The sequence below is a fragment of the Stereum hirsutum genome, assembly GCF_000264905.1.
Source record: "Stereum hirsutum FP-91666 SS1 unplaced genomic scaffold STEHIscaffold_30, whole genome shotgun sequence".
NCBI classification, from domain to species: domain Eukaryota; kingdom Fungi; phylum Basidiomycota; class Agaricomycetes; order Russulales; family Stereaceae; genus Stereum; species Stereum hirsutum.
In genome coordinates this window covers 64,450-79,039 of record NW_006763160.1, presented here as the reverse complement: position 1 = coordinate 79,039, position 14,590 = coordinate 64,450, and the positions used below count along the sequence as shown (strand labels likewise).

At 51.3% G+C, this 14,590-nt stretch overlaps 4 protein-coding genes and 1 non-coding gene across 5 annotated transcripts; 3 read left to right on the top strand and 2 right to left on the bottom strand.

Moving 5' to 3' along the window:
- Positions 1-4,043: 4,043 nt before the first annotated feature.
- STEHIDRAFT_69841 (kinase-like protein) lies at positions 4,044-5,322 on the bottom strand (the record flags this gene model as incomplete). Its single annotated transcript, XM_007311655.1, has 5 exons — positions 4,044-4,197; positions 4,284-4,351; positions 4,429-4,575; positions 4,646-4,819; positions 4,873-5,322. 5 exons carry the CDS (start codon positions 5,320-5,322, stop codon positions 4,044-4,046), a joined length of 993 nt encoding a protein of 330 aa, XP_007311717.1.
- A 665-nt stretch (positions 5,323-5,987) lies between these two features.
- On the top strand, positions 5,988-6,079 carry STEHIDRAFT_t383. Its single transcript has one exon. It is a non-coding gene; the product is annotated as a tRNA-Leu (tRNA).
- A 263-nt stretch (positions 6,080-6,342) lies between these two features.
- On the top strand, positions 6,343-7,622 carry STEHIDRAFT_106408 (uncharacterized protein; the record flags this gene model as incomplete). Its single annotated transcript, XM_007311675.1, has 2 exons — positions 6,343-7,033; positions 7,118-7,622. The coding sequence occupies one exon, from the start codon at positions 6,343-6,345 to the stop codon at positions 7,021-7,023; it is 681 nt and encodes a 226-aa protein (XP_007311737.1). The 3' UTR covers positions 7,024-7,033; positions 7,118-7,622.
- A 4,995-nt stretch (positions 7,623-12,617) lies between these two features.
- STEHIDRAFT_69869 (N-acetyltransferase NAT13) lies at positions 12,618-13,258 on the top strand (the record flags this gene model as incomplete). Its single annotated transcript, XM_007311658.1, has 3 exons — positions 12,618-12,787; positions 12,826-12,949; positions 13,004-13,258. 3 exons carry the CDS (start codon positions 12,618-12,620, stop codon positions 13,256-13,258), a joined length of 549 nt encoding a protein of 182 aa, XP_007311720.1.
- Positions 13,259-13,697: 439 nt separating this feature from the next.
- STEHIDRAFT_21753 (uncharacterized protein) lies at positions 13,698-13,850 on the bottom strand (the record flags this gene model as incomplete). Its single annotated transcript, XM_007311646.1, has 1 exon — positions 13,698-13,850. A coding segment is annotated over one exon (153 nt), but the record flags the coding sequence as incomplete, so codon positions are not given.
- Between the last annotated feature and the right edge of the window lie 740 nt (positions 13,851-14,590).

Genomic DNA, 14,590 nt, shown 5'->3' with positions numbered 1-14,590 from the left:
GCTTTGATGTCCAGAAGCGACCACTGCCAGCCACTGCCATAGAGCTCATCACTAGCAAGACATAGCCATACGATTTTGCGTTGCTCTAACACGGGAGGGTGATCGCCGCGCTCCAACGCGGTGCAACGACCAACATTGAAGTGCTGTAACAGCCTAGGGCCAGTAGGCTGCTGAGATACTAATTCCTGCACATATCATTTATACCAACGTAATCTCTACCAGCATGATGCCTGAAGAGTATGCTTACTTTACTCGCTATATGTTCATTGAGGGTCAGACTGATGGAATCTAGCCAGTATATCCTAGCCCAAGGTATCTCCTCCAGTTGGAAGAGTTGTACCATTCGCAAGAGAGATAGGTATCGACCAGCAGGATGATGCGTGCTCGGTGCAGTCAGAAATTAGAGAGTGTTTAGACACGTGCGGCGTCCTCCGGGTGTGCCGAGCGGGGAATCAGCTGAAATTCAAATTCAGTTTGAAAGCCGGTGGACCCGCGTCATGGCGCACGGCGCTTCGACGCCACAAAGATGTTTACCACGACCACAGCCGAACGGCTTTATCTACGAACTTCATCCCCCTCCGTTGGATTTACTGCAAGCCACATCGCTCTGAGAATGAGCTGAAAGAGATATCTTAGCGGTACTGAAAGTAAGCTCTTCAACACTCCCTGCACTACAACTGATACGATGCGCGCGGATCAATTTACATTGAATTTACAGTTCCCTGAAGCCCGAAAGCTTTGCGTTTACATACAGCCATGGTCCCAGAGGGGCCGTTGTCCAGGTGAGACCCTACAGTCATGATCAACAAATGATTCGTTGCGTCGTGTGATGCACGGGTTCTGCCCGCTTCTTCTCCGGACCCATGGGCATTTATCTTAGGACGCTCATCTTGACGCCCACCGGCGCCAGTGCGTCGAGTGCATCACGAACGAACCCGCACGGGCTTCTGCGTGAGCGGGTGAAGAGCGTGTCTTGGAGACAGAGTTTCTGCTACTCAATGTTTCGAAGGCTTAAGTTAAACAATCAATGAATCAACGACTGCTCAACTAAGGCCCTTGACGGCCTGAGAGTTTGTGCTGTCCACAGCTCGCTTTGTTATATTATCGCGCTTTAAGCAGCATACGGCTTCAAAATCACCGTTGTATACTTTTTTGTGGTCTTACCCCGCTGACCCTCCCCACCTTCAGCGAATGCACTTTATACCGCCCTATGGCCTGCTGGCGCATCAGCATTGCTCGTTAGCTCTTCGTAAGGCGATTTTATCCTATGATTCGAGTAGTGGACGTTGAACATAGTCCATTGCAATTGTCCGTCAGATCTTTTATGACCAACGGCGAGAATGGGCTCCCTGTGCAGGGTTGATGGGCTGTTGGTTCCGGACCCCAATGATTGATTGACAACTCTGAATCTGACCGATTCCGATGTTCACCAACCTTGAACCTCACATTCAGTCCTTTGAGGGATCCAATATGGGTGGAGGCATGCCTGCTCGGTCGAGCAAACGATTCAGTTGCTCTAGAGCATTCAACCGTGTAGGGGACGATTGTACACGCAGACTGTTCCATTCTCCACCCTTTTCCTATCACTGCGTGATGCTCTTACATATTTGTGAGCGTTAGGAGAGACGAGGACCGCATCCCGCATCCTTGTACAGCCAATATGTCTGGAGGGTAGATTCTATAAGACCGCCGGCGAGGTTTGAAAACGTCGTAACGTTGTAGAGCGCTATTGGGTCAACGCCAGCGTGCACCGTATGGGGTTTTAAGCATGTCACTTCCAGCACACTGTTGATATTGTTGCACGTTTATGCCGCACAAATTACGAGCAGCCAGAGTCGTCCAGTTTCCGTTGGGTAACCTATTTTTCGCTCCAGCGATAGCGGGATCACACGGTGCGCACAGAGCTGACGACTATCTTATGCCATGATGTGCGGCGATGATCCCAAGAAACCCTCGACTTCCTCAGTCTGCTCGATTCTATTCCCGTGGTCTTTATTGCATGGGGACTTCAAGAACCAACTTCTACTTCCGGTTCGGTCGGGCTCTAGCATTTTTTATGCTTCGATGGGCGCTGCGTCCTGGAGATACATCATAGTTCCCACGACATCTACCACCGATAGTTACTCCTGTGTTATATTCCCATCTGGTCAGGGTTATTCTGCTAGGATGATGTTAGACATCATCCTTTGAGCGTGTCAGGTCCCGTACTACATTTCTCGGACCGACACATGCGCTCGCGCAGCTACACGTCGTATGTAGACCCCCATTCTCGGAAGACGATCAGACTTCTGCCCACCGCAACTATGCCAACCTGGGCTCCCCATGATCTCATCTATCGTGCGAGATACTGCATGCAGGTCATGTAGATGAAGACCCTTCCACATAATCCGGTTCGTTCATACGACATTTTGCTAGCTCAGAAGCTTCTCCTCACGAGGTACGTATATGACTATCATGATCCACGGATCGGTTATGAAGATCTCATGTGCGCCCGCTGGGTACTAGCAGGTTGACGTGGTGCACGATGCACGATGTTTGAGCACTGTCGACCGTCCGGCCCATCGTCTTTCCAGTTGGACACACACACATGTGATGTGGAGCATTCTGGTGGACAGGGTCAACTTGGTCTCCCGGCGGGCTGCCAGAGCGAGTACCTACATGTACGTCTGCGAGGTCTGCTTTCGTGAACTCTTTCCTCATTTTATACATTCATCACCACGGTCATTCGCGCAGTCAGTGGATGTGGAGGATCTCCGTGTTCCACCGAGATTACCTGTTTTACCGTCAAACAATTCTATGACAGATCAGAATCGAACCGCCTGATTAATGCCCCACTCCTCGACATGAATCAGGTCAAGAAGAATACACATAGTGCCGAATGAGGTATCTGTCTAGGTCGAAAGCGTGTACCAGTCTGTCGTATCGTCACCATTGACTGAAAGTCAACGGCGAAGGCATGGTACGATATGACACGAGGTGGATTGTAGCCCGAAGCGACGGAACACATATCGAGACAGAGGTATCGAATACAATTTCATTGACGTCCTCAAGGCTCCGAGTTTCATCGACGAACAACCTTTCCATGGCGTTCGGTGTGGTCAGAAAACAGAACAATTTATTGTACATTGTCCACAAACAAACACATTGTATGGATCTCGACCTCGGAGCACACTACCTACTAAATCACTATGACCAACAACACGTACCATGAACAAAGGAATCAACTACCCCAAGCCAGAAGGACCGATTCCTGAGAGAGAAATTGAACAACAACAAACAAGCAGCGTACATGGGAATGGATGACGGAAATTTAGAATCAAAGGAGGTCGATGGTCGGGGCCAAGCCATGTATGAGAATTCAGATGCCGAGCGGAGAATCCAGGAGGACAGAAACAGGAAAAGCAGATGATGTCGGGTGGAAGAAATTTAAGGTGCTATAATCAACCTAATGTATGTACTCGAAGCACTGAGACTGGAGACCAAACAGAATGATTTTGTTGAGGCGTATGGATTCAGAGATACGTGTAGGAACAGTCGGTGGTAATGAAGCTTGTACTATGGATATTGAAGCAGTTGTGGGTGAGGAACTAGACATGCCGGCTTGGAAGGGGACAGCGCTCGCGAAGGCAGCGCGGATATGCCAATCCCGTCCGCATTGAAGCAAGCGTTGTCGGGTGCGCAGTCGTAGACGATACGAACGGCAGAACACAGATATCAGGGAAGGACAGGTGATGGAAGGAACGAATGGATGTGTGAGAACGGGTGAATGTTCGAATGAGCACCGACGACCCGGCCTAATGCTCGACTCTCGGCGACAATTCATGTACGGTGCTGGCGCTGTCGATCGTGGAAGGATCCCGTCGACTGGAACTTGGTCGAGAAGAACTAGAGGACAAGAACAGGTAAGACCGCTTAGCACATGACGACAAGGAGAGCTCGCTACCGAGCGGGAGCCGAAGGAAGATTGGGATTGGAGGGGGCACGGGGCGAGAGCGGCGGTAGAAGCAACTACAAGGTTGTTCAAACTTCACAATGTGAGCTTCTCACCTATCTTTTGACTTCCGCGAAGGTTTTGGCCAACCCCAGACCTCACGAATCCACCGGGCCATGTTGACTTCTTGCTGCATAGTCCGTAATATCCAAGGGTGTGAGAGCATTTCCTTTGGCGTTGGACGAAGTGCCGGATCCACTCGGAGCCTGATGGGATGGAATTCCGTGAAAGAACGCGAAGATCAATGAGTTCCTGTTTTGGCTCAAACGAAGAAGAGGTGAAGGATACGCACGTTTCCTTGATAAAGTCTTTCATGGCGCTTGACCAATGAGCGCCGTCGACGTCTTCAAGTTGTGGAGGCTAAAAAGCAGCGAGGATCAGAGTTTAGAAAGAACTGCTGAATTTCTACAGGACGTAGGACGGTAAAATGAAGTCACCTCGCTCTGGGTGATGTGGATCATCAATTCGATGGGCGGCATGTCATTGGAAAAGGGGAAGTGGTTTTGGACAAGTTCGAGCAGCGAAAGACCAGTGGACCAGACGTCCGCTCGGATGGAGTACTCCAGACCAGACAAACGTTCCGGCTAGTTACGGCGATCCTGGTTATAAGTACATATTCTCAAGGTTTAGGAGTAAAGAAAGGAAACAACATACCGCCATGTACAGGCTCGTGCCTGTGAACGTGCCTGCGTGCGATTCGACTAATTCTCCCGAGACGCCGAAGTCGCAGAGTTTAACGACACCTTCACGGGAGAGAAGGATATTTGATGGTTTGATGTCGCGATGAATCAATTTCTTGGAGTGAAGATAATTGAGACCTTGGAGAACCTGGACGAGGCTAAGTCAAAACTAGATGGAGCCACTGAAGCAAGATCACACACCCCTTCAGCAAGCCGTCCGGCGACTTTTTCTCCAACGCGTGCACCACGCTCTTTAATTCGCTTGCCAACTGCTTCCAAACTCTTCCCATCGCATACCTCCATGATGACCTTGACCTCGCTAGATGAGGGGGACATATATGCGCCATAGAAGCGGATAATGTTGGGGTGGGAGATGCTAGTGATGATACCGAGCTCACGCAAGAGCTGCTTCATGGGAGCTTCACGAGTGGTGATCGTCTTGCGGGCCATGACGAGGCCACTACGCCTGTCCCTCACCTCATGCACAGCTCCACCAGCGCCTTCTCCAAGCCTGGAGATCTCCTCCAAGATGTCGTCCGACCACTCCTTAGACGGCTCAGAAACCGTTGATTGCAAAGCACCTGAAGGTCGTGAGGAAGCTGAGGACGTGTGGGTTTCGATGTCGCTGATCGTGCGCCGGACATCATCCATGGAAGGAGGTTTATTGTTCTGATGGGTAGAGGGTCTGATCGTGGTCTCGCCAACGCCGTCGGCATTGACTGGAGGGGGAGCGAGTGAGGGACCACCATAGTAGCCACCCGAGAAGAACTCGGAGGGAGAGTCCGCAGCTGGTGTGTTGTTTGCTGCTATGGTGGTTATTGCGAGTTTGAGAGACGGCTTGGAGGGCGCAGGGGAAGCATTCGAGTTTGGGATAAAGAGGCCGAGCTTTGGCGTTGGAGACCTCGAAAGAGGCGGAGTCGGGGGAGTGAGCAGAGTCGACGGCTCCGCAGGCTGTGGTTTGGACGCTTTGCGAATGTTGAGCGGTGCAACAGAGGGCAGGGCAACGGGAAAGGCGGGGGTGGGTGGTGACCCCGACCGTTGCAGGCCGCGAGGACCAAGGGGACGAGCGCCAGCAGGGTGCATCGGCGTGCTCAACATGCGAGTGACACTGTCAATGTAAGAACCGTCTGCGAGGGCGTCGAGCTCGTCGTTGACGATGACGATCAGAGATCAAAGCGAAAGAGCGCTGAATGAGTTGCAAGCAGAGTCGAGTGTCAAGCAGATTCAGAAGCACTTGCGCCGCAGTGGCAACCCGGCACCCTTGACCCCTAGGATGTCGTTGGGGGCTATCAATCTAAAATGCTGCTAATAGGTATGGTACTGTAGCCAAGTGGTTACGGCGTCACGTTTAGGCTCTGTACCAATCCGTGATGGGTTTCCCGCGCGAGTTCGAATCTCGTCAGTATCATACCTTTTTTGTGCCTCTGCCCCTGTGGACCCAGGCCATGGCCAGCGGCGGGCCACGCTTCGCGACTGTTCGGTCAGCACGAGCCTTCGTGTCGCCACGCCTGTCATTTATCCGCGATATTCTCGCTCGATTGACAGCTCTTTTGCACGCTCATTGTCTTCATACATGCAGCACACTACGCTCGTCGTCAACATTGCATAGGCATCCAGCTCTGCTCAAAACACGTACGACGTCCACGCTATCCACAACCCATGTCATCCGCCATGTTTTCACAACCAAACACCAGCTCTGCCTCTTCTCTCGGCTCCCTTCTTTCTACACACATCCCTCCCACTCCTTCTGCTTCACCCTCCAAAACACCTCGCAAACAGCAGGAACCAGAGCCCATCCGGCTCGATTCCATCGGCGTACCACCTGCCTCCATCATCGGCAAGGTCCTCGTCCGCATTCGACCTTCGCCGACACATCCGTCCGTAAATCTCGACTTCGAGGACGAGACAACATTCCAAATTCGTGTCGACGGTTACAATCCTGTCCACTCTATCCCCAAGACGCTTGAGACGAACGATCTCCTTCGACCTCTTTTCCATCCATATCCCCTACCCGCTGCAGGCCAAGGCCTCGATGTCCGACTCACCGTCGTTGACTGCAGATTTATCAAGATGAAGGAGACAGCATACGAGCGCTCAGATACATGTGACCATGAGTGGGAAGTCCAGCATCTCGCTCTGGCCATAAAGTTTGAGGAGCGCGACGGATGGCACTGTTGTTGGGCCACCTGCGGCGTGTACGACAAGCGGGATTACGGCCCATGTCTTTTCCGCAGTTTCGACGATGTCTACCTCCAGCAGGTACAAAAGTCGCCCAAGTCGTCCAAGAAGCAGAAGAGACGCCCAAAACAGAAGAAGAATGACAACGACAGTACGAGACAGGCAGCGCTTTGAGTATCAGTGGGTATGTGTTTTCTTTCCCATCACCTCGATTCAATCATGTTGCGTGCATCTATCTTCATTCCTAATTTATTTTACCGCTTTCCAGGCCATACGCTCAGGTGCATCGCATGCAGTCCACAACGCCGTGTGTTTCCATTTGCGTCATACCCTCGCACGGATCCTGCCATTTTATCGGATTTTGTCCTTTTCTTCTAGCCCAGATGATGTCGAACTGTCGTCCACTCCAGACTCGTACGGCCATGTACTCTCCGTCGTACTTGCCCCGGGTCTGATACGTATACTCAGTGGACCGAACATTGCATCGTCCTTCGTCATTGTATTTCTAGTGTCACATACCACCGTCAGCGTGTTTCTCTTCATGCTCCATTTGTCTTCATTTGACTCGTTCCCGTCCGTCCTGTTGTGTTTTGCGCATAGCGCTGTACTTCTTCCCGTCAATTGCTTTATCCATACGGTTTAGAAACCTACCACGTTCGTTCTTATTCCCCGTCCATCTAACCTATATCCTTCGTCTGATATTCACCGCATTCGTGCCCCTTGGATTTCGTCGTGATATGTATAGACTCGACTGATTGTTCGCGTCTCTTTCCCCGATGGACTGTCGTACATGCGAGATTTGAGGTTATCTGTTTCAGCCCGCTCTAACCGTACTTACCGCCGGCCCAACTGACGAGCACCGCCATCGACACAGAAGCCGATCGCTTGTCCTGAAAAGCTTCGAGCGAGGATCTCGCGCGATGTCCCGCCACCAGATCACGGTTCTCGGAAGCAAAAACCATGATCGTCCGGAAGCAAAACCCATTTTTGCTCTTCGCTTGCGTGAAACGAACCCAAACATAGGACGAGCCTTCGGGCTCGTCATGCGAACCTGGCTCTGTCGAGAATCTACTAAGTTTCTAAATTTAGAACGCAAACCTCGACGCGCGCCCGCTCTCAGAATCGAGTCGGGCGTTGTGGAGTTTCAGGCTTTACAAAGCTGGGATAGCGGGTAGTAAGGCGGGCTTCGTCGGGTCAGTTCATCCGTTCTTGTCCTTTGAGGGTTTGGTCGGTAAAGCCCGCCGCATCATCAGAAGCTCCGTTGGACCAGGGAGCCCTAGTGTAGACTGGGCTTCTTGAGCCCCATCTAAGGCGTATATAATCTCAAACTTAAGCTAAGGAGGATGGCGAACTTTCCCCTCAGTGACTGCAATGTTGCTAGTAAAGGCAAAGATGGTAGAAGCCACTGGTTTCCGCACAACAACTTTTATTTGACCTTCCAAGATGATGACGACCAGCGATGAATGCTAGGGTGCCTTGGGCGCATCGACAGAATGATGGCAGCCGCACAATGGACGCACCCGTGCCGGAATCATTTGAGAACCGTTTGCGAGAACTATGCATCGATTCCGGTCTTTCAGGAGAATTGTCGGAAAGCTCTATCCACCGTAGCGTACCTACTACATCATCCTGCTCAATTCTGTTGCGACAGATGCGTTCACGGACGGCCAGGCGAGGTACATTCAAACTGTCAGCTCTGACCAGACTTGGTTCCGAGCGGTGTACGTACCTTATTTACTTGCTTTAAAAGGTCAAGCTCAGGACCGACGGCCGAGGTTTCGCATAATGCTGGCATGAAGTGAGACGCTTTGAGTTGACTTGAGGACCAAGCGCGGAGCCAGTACTACCGGGAGGTGAGAAAGAGAGAGGCCTCGTATGGGCTAGCAAGGATTGAGATGGAGTGGTTTTCTCGTAGGAAAACTTTCGAAACCTGATGAAAGCTTGTCGACCTCTCAACAAGGGTAGCCAGACAAAAAAAAACTTTAGTCACTAGAGCTGAGAGTTTGAGTCAGAAACGTACCGAAGTTGACACACTGGTCTACTAGGGGAATCAGCTGTAGACCGTGTACCCCACAGGAAGTGATGAGAACGATACGGGCGACCAGTTGAGACCCTTGAAAGTCTATAGGCAGTCGGTTGCCCTGACCGGCTGACTGCGGTGTATGATATACTTTGTGCCGCATCTGAAGGGAGATGAAGCCAGAAGAACCAGAGGGTATACGCAGACAGATGGTTGCTATCTCATTGCCCCACCTCGTAGGCGCGGGTTCGCGCTTGACCGACTAGCTCCTCAAGACTTGCTATAGACCATCTTAGGTCCAAAGTTCGATCAAAGTCGCGCGAAAAGCGGTGCGTGAAGGACCGGCCGACTTTGACTTTCGTATACTGCGTCTGAGGAGCCAATGGTAGGTGAGATGCTCTTCTGGCGACAATCGTATCTTCCCGACCTCTCCATCTCCCTATGGTGCACTCCACTTTTCACGATTGGACCGGCCATGTCATAGAACAAGAGACCACACGTGCAGTTGATTTGTCCACCAGAGCATCAGCATCAAATCGGAGCGGGTCTCTGGCTTGGGCCATAGTGTGGCCCATCCTTGGACCCATCCGACCCTAGTCTGTACCAACGGACAACGCTATCCTAATGGATCCCCAGCAGGAAAACAGCGACGGACCGGATGTATCGAGTTCATCTTCTGCCCCAAGATTCGATCCAGAAGCTGAGATCGCTATTCTCTGCGGCAGTATCCTGAGTATGAGGCCTGACAAACGTCGCAACCGGCCCTTCCGCACCCAGCACAGATGAACAAGCGAGCTGATGATGGGTTGTTTATATCCAGAGCACACTCCAACGAGCAGCTAACTCCCGATGGAGCAAGGAATTCTGAAAAACCAACCAACCAGATGGACCGGTAGAAAATATCGTCGTCGTCAAGCTGACGCTTATGCACCAGTATTGCAGTGAAGGACTATAGCCGCTGAGACGCACAAGCATAAACATCATGGGAAGATAGTGTGTGGTAGATCCGGAACTCTTCACAGAATAGATGAACGAGTGCAATCAGGCTTCCGCGAAATGAACGGCTTTTAGAGCTGTCGATGAATGTATGGTCTGACGCAGAGAGCGGAGCTTAGGGAGAGAAACCCGATTCAGCGGCGGGTCACTCGCGAAACTCGGCATTCCGAAATTCTGCTGTCTGTTGTGTTGGGGCCGGTTTGGGCAACATCAAACAGAGCTTGGGAGAAAGTTGACGATACCCCGAAGGGAATACCCATTACCTTAAATTATCTGTTCTGCGGAGAAGTTATAGAAGAAGTTCTTGAAGTTTGTCGATGCGAGTGAAGAAGGTTGATCCAGTGATGAATGGTCTTAGATGAAGAAGAACACCCACCTTTTTTGGGTGACTGACCACCGTGGAGACACCATCTGTCAAAATAGCTCTGCTGCGAATGCCGTCTTCCTCCAGGGATCTAAGTCCATCCTTTGGTTCACATCCTAGACCAATAAGGCAACGATGCGAGCGATAAGCAAGTACTTACCATCAGGTTGGCCCGTCGAGAAGTCACATCTCCCTACCTTCTAGTGGAGAGCTCAATCATTCAACAGCCCAACAGTTCAACAGCCCAACAGCGGGAACCAATACGTCCAGCTATCCATGTCTTCACATTGCCATGTCAACATTGCACCACGAAGAAAGAAAAAGTGCCCTATTACGAGGTGATTACGGCAAGCCAACGGATCCCAGTGGGGAATAGACTGTTTCATGCTTGAGAGGAGCTGAAGACTGATTTCGGAACCAGCGAGATTCGAATCTTGCGGATAAGCACAATTCACAAACAACCCTTGGGGAACCTGATGGAAAACCCTCATGAGTGTGAATGAGCAGGAACGGGAGCAAATTCGTGAAGCTTGAGCAAGTGTGATTTAATGCACTTCATGAGCATACCCTTCCACCAATTTTTGGCTTTTGAGATGCTGCCACACTCGAGCGAGACGCTCTGGAGGCCAGGAGATCAGGGATAAGTCTGTCGAGCTCTTTACTTACTCTCTCGATGAATGCAGTCCCCAGAAATCGACGAAGTGTGGCCAGAGGCTATAGAACTGGCTGGTAGAGTGAGGCGAAGACGCGGTAGGTCGTTATTATGGCAGAGCAGATGATGAGATAAATGGACGCCTTGACGGACGGTTGGTGGGTGCGTAAATGCAAGGCTGTCTATTTGACTATGTCTGGATTATCCAAGAGCCTGTAGTAATGAAGCCAACAGACAAGCTTTGATTCCTTTCCAAGGCGGGTTAGAGGCAGGAAGTCACTCCTACGGACCGGATACAGATCAACCAATGCCCATGGCACCGGTGACTTACAAATTCATCTACAAAAGTAAGTTTGTGATCTTATATCGACCGAGAATTAGGCCAAACGCGGCGGAGAGTACACCGCGAAGGTTTGCTCGAAGGCGCGCAAGAGCCACGAGCTACAACCGGCGGCCGTAACGAGACATTGTCAGTACATAAGAGCACATGAAGAAGTATCATGAGAATCGTACGCAGCTGATGATAGTCATCGCCAAATCAATCCTATACGATGATGGACCAAAGGACGGAAGTAATATATTGATAGGATAGATCGCATACCCCGCATCACTTGGGCTAAGCTTCGGAAGGGTCAAAGTACTGGGCTTTCACCAAGGTCAATCCCTTCGGGATTACGTCCTCCACTTGAACAAGACAACGGGGCTGTGCTAAAGGGGAATTGAGAAGATGACAGGATCAGACACGGGGACGAATTTCGATGATGCTTCACGTATATTTTGTTCCTTCACAGATACCCACAGCAAACCATAGATACAAAGCTGTGTCCGCTAGAGTGCACTATCATCCGTTTGGAACTTAACGGTGCGGAACTTGGAAGAACAAGGGTCGTCCGACACCAGGTTTATCGCGCAAAGTCCGTGCTGAGGATGTGACGGGAAATCGGAGTGACTAGCAGAGCCGACGAAGAGGGAAATAGTGGGCAAGAATGAGGCGCCAAGAGAAATGTATTGTGGAGAATGACAAGCTGTCCAATGCCTGATGATTGTTGATGGAGAAAAGGCACCAACCTACTGTATTAATTTGTATTGTGCAGAAATGTGTCAATCAGCTGCCTTGCGGAACTCCAAAGAAAGAGAAGAGGTATGTGATATGATATATACTGAATGGGAAATAGCACATACGGATGGACGAGATTGAGCACCATTGGGTTCGCTGTGCACATCGGACACGATGGGCAAGAAGGTGTCACAACAATATCACGCTGCGGGCCCGGGATCTACTTATACTCGATAGACGCTTGTCGGATACAAGATGTACGCCCAACACGCACCATCAGAATGTTTGGGATGTGTCAGCTATGTTGGGTGATGAAAAGACAGACGATTCGGCCCGCTGGACAAGATTGAGAACGAAAATGAAGCCAAACAAGGGCAGAGTGACACGGCGTATGATGGTGATGGCAACGCCTTGCCGGCAATGAAATGCGAGCTGTGGTTTTAGAATCTTTAGCGCGACGTGATTGCCGACTCGACCGGCTTTAAACTTGGGTGAGACTGAGGAGTGCGTGAGGTCGAGGGTGTCGAGGGTGTCGAAGGGGAGTCGAAGGGGAGTCGGGGAGGACGTCGCTTCGCGTCGCGTCGGGACAAGAACAAGTGGGAAGATGCGGGCCACTGCCCAAACGGCGCGAGGACGCGATCGGCTCAACCGACGCCACAGAGACCGTCGAATCTTGATCATGACCGCGACCAAGTCCCATTCTGCCCGTGTTTCCTTCGCTTCCCTCACTCCAAACAACTTGGGCACCGTTCGAAAACTCAACTCGGTTCTCTTCCCCATCAAGTATTCTGAAAAGTTCTACCAGGACATCCTTCTCCCAGAGGCAGAAGACTTCTGCAAACTCGGCGCGTCTTCCCTTTCTTTTTCAAGCTTACAGCTAATGATAGATCCTCGTGTTCTTTTGGCTCCACAGTTTACTATAATGACATCCCCGTAGGGACAGTCTGCTGTAGGTTTGAGACCAAAGATGGTGAGGCCCAGATTTACCTCATGACTATGGGCGTTCTCGCGGTACGCATCCATCCTCCATCGCCGCAGCTAAACCTCATCGAGTACCTCGCCCAGCCATATCGCTCCCTCGGCATTGGATCCCAGTGCCTTGAGCTCATCAAGAATGCCGCTTCGGCGTATAAGAACACAAAAATACGCCGTATTTACCTGCACGTCCAGATCTCCAACGAGGGTGCAAAACAGTTCTACCAGAGACACGGTTTTACCGAGCTTGGCGTCGCGGAAAACTACTACAAAAAGATCACACCACGGGATGCTTGGATTTTGGAGACGTTTGTTGAGGGGCAGACCAGTGAATCACAGAAATGAGGAGACGACGGCCAGTCCTCTCGCTCTCAATTTGTCCGATTAGGTGAGTACTGCTAGCTAGTCCGAACGCTCGCAATCGGCTCAGTTGAGCTTCCATATGCCACTACTAGTTACTAGGCTACATTCAATGTACAAGTCAGGTCCCATCTGACTCTCCTTCGTATTATATCGAACAACATGATGTAAGGTATGCTAAGACGATCCTCCGAAGACAAACGAAAGCAAGAAATAGCGATGAAAGCCGGCATAGATGATAGAGCTGCACCATGATGATGATTTAGTATGTTTGTAAGTGGACAATCAAAATCGATACTAACGCGTGTTCTAACTGACTGTCTGTCCCTCAGGCATTGTCGTCGTAACCGCATTGCTTAACGAGCTAGACTCCGTGCCTATCAGCGTCCAAACGTTGAAGGCCACTGAATAGCGTGATACTGACCTGATGGCGCTTCAGAGCATCCTTCCTCGTAAACGTTTTACTACATCCCCCATTACAGAGGAATGGCTTTTCGCCTGAGTGCGTCTCCCGATGCCGCTTCAAGTCGTGCTGACGATTGAAGGACAGAGCGCACATGTCGCATGCGAACGGTCGAAGGGGCGACGCGGGATACTGTCCTTGGATGAAGACCGACTGTGGAGACGGAGACATGGGTGGTGGAGAGGGAGAAGACGTCGGGTATTGCATCGCGTATCCGCTCGGTGTTGGAGAAACTGCATCGTAGCTTTCCGAAATGAGGGCGGGCCCTACGTGATTGTGGGAGTAGCCTTGCCTGCCGGTGGTAGGTGAGGACATGTAATTATGCTGAGAGTGCTGAGACGAGTAGGAGGGTGGTTGAATGGCGGCAGGTTGTGGTGAGTACATGTTCATGGGCTGGGATGTGTGAGGTGGATAGTGCGTCGCTCGAGCAGAGGATGGGTAGCCGACCTGAGTCGGCTGGTCGTTTGGGACGGTGTAAGGGTAAGGCATCTGGCGAGGGACGCTGTCGGGATGGATGTGCGGTGCAGCGTAGCCGGAAGGAGCATAATGGTGGTTCGAGCCAGCATAACCCTGTGGTTGGGCGTTACGACTCCACTGCCCAGAGGAGTACGCTGCAGCTTGGTGGTGGTCGGATGGCATAGCGGGGTGGCGTCGGTCAGACATGGAGAAACGGGTTCGTGAGCTAGCCTTTCCTTGTCCTGCGCTTCATAAAGCGTTTCATAAGCGCCTACTTCCAGTCAGGGGCAAGCTCAGACTGTCTCCGATTTCAATCTTCAGGTACTCCCGCACTGGCCTGCTCCGGCACCGGCGAACAGGTCACTGCTGCCTGACATGGATTGCCCGAGCGACGCACA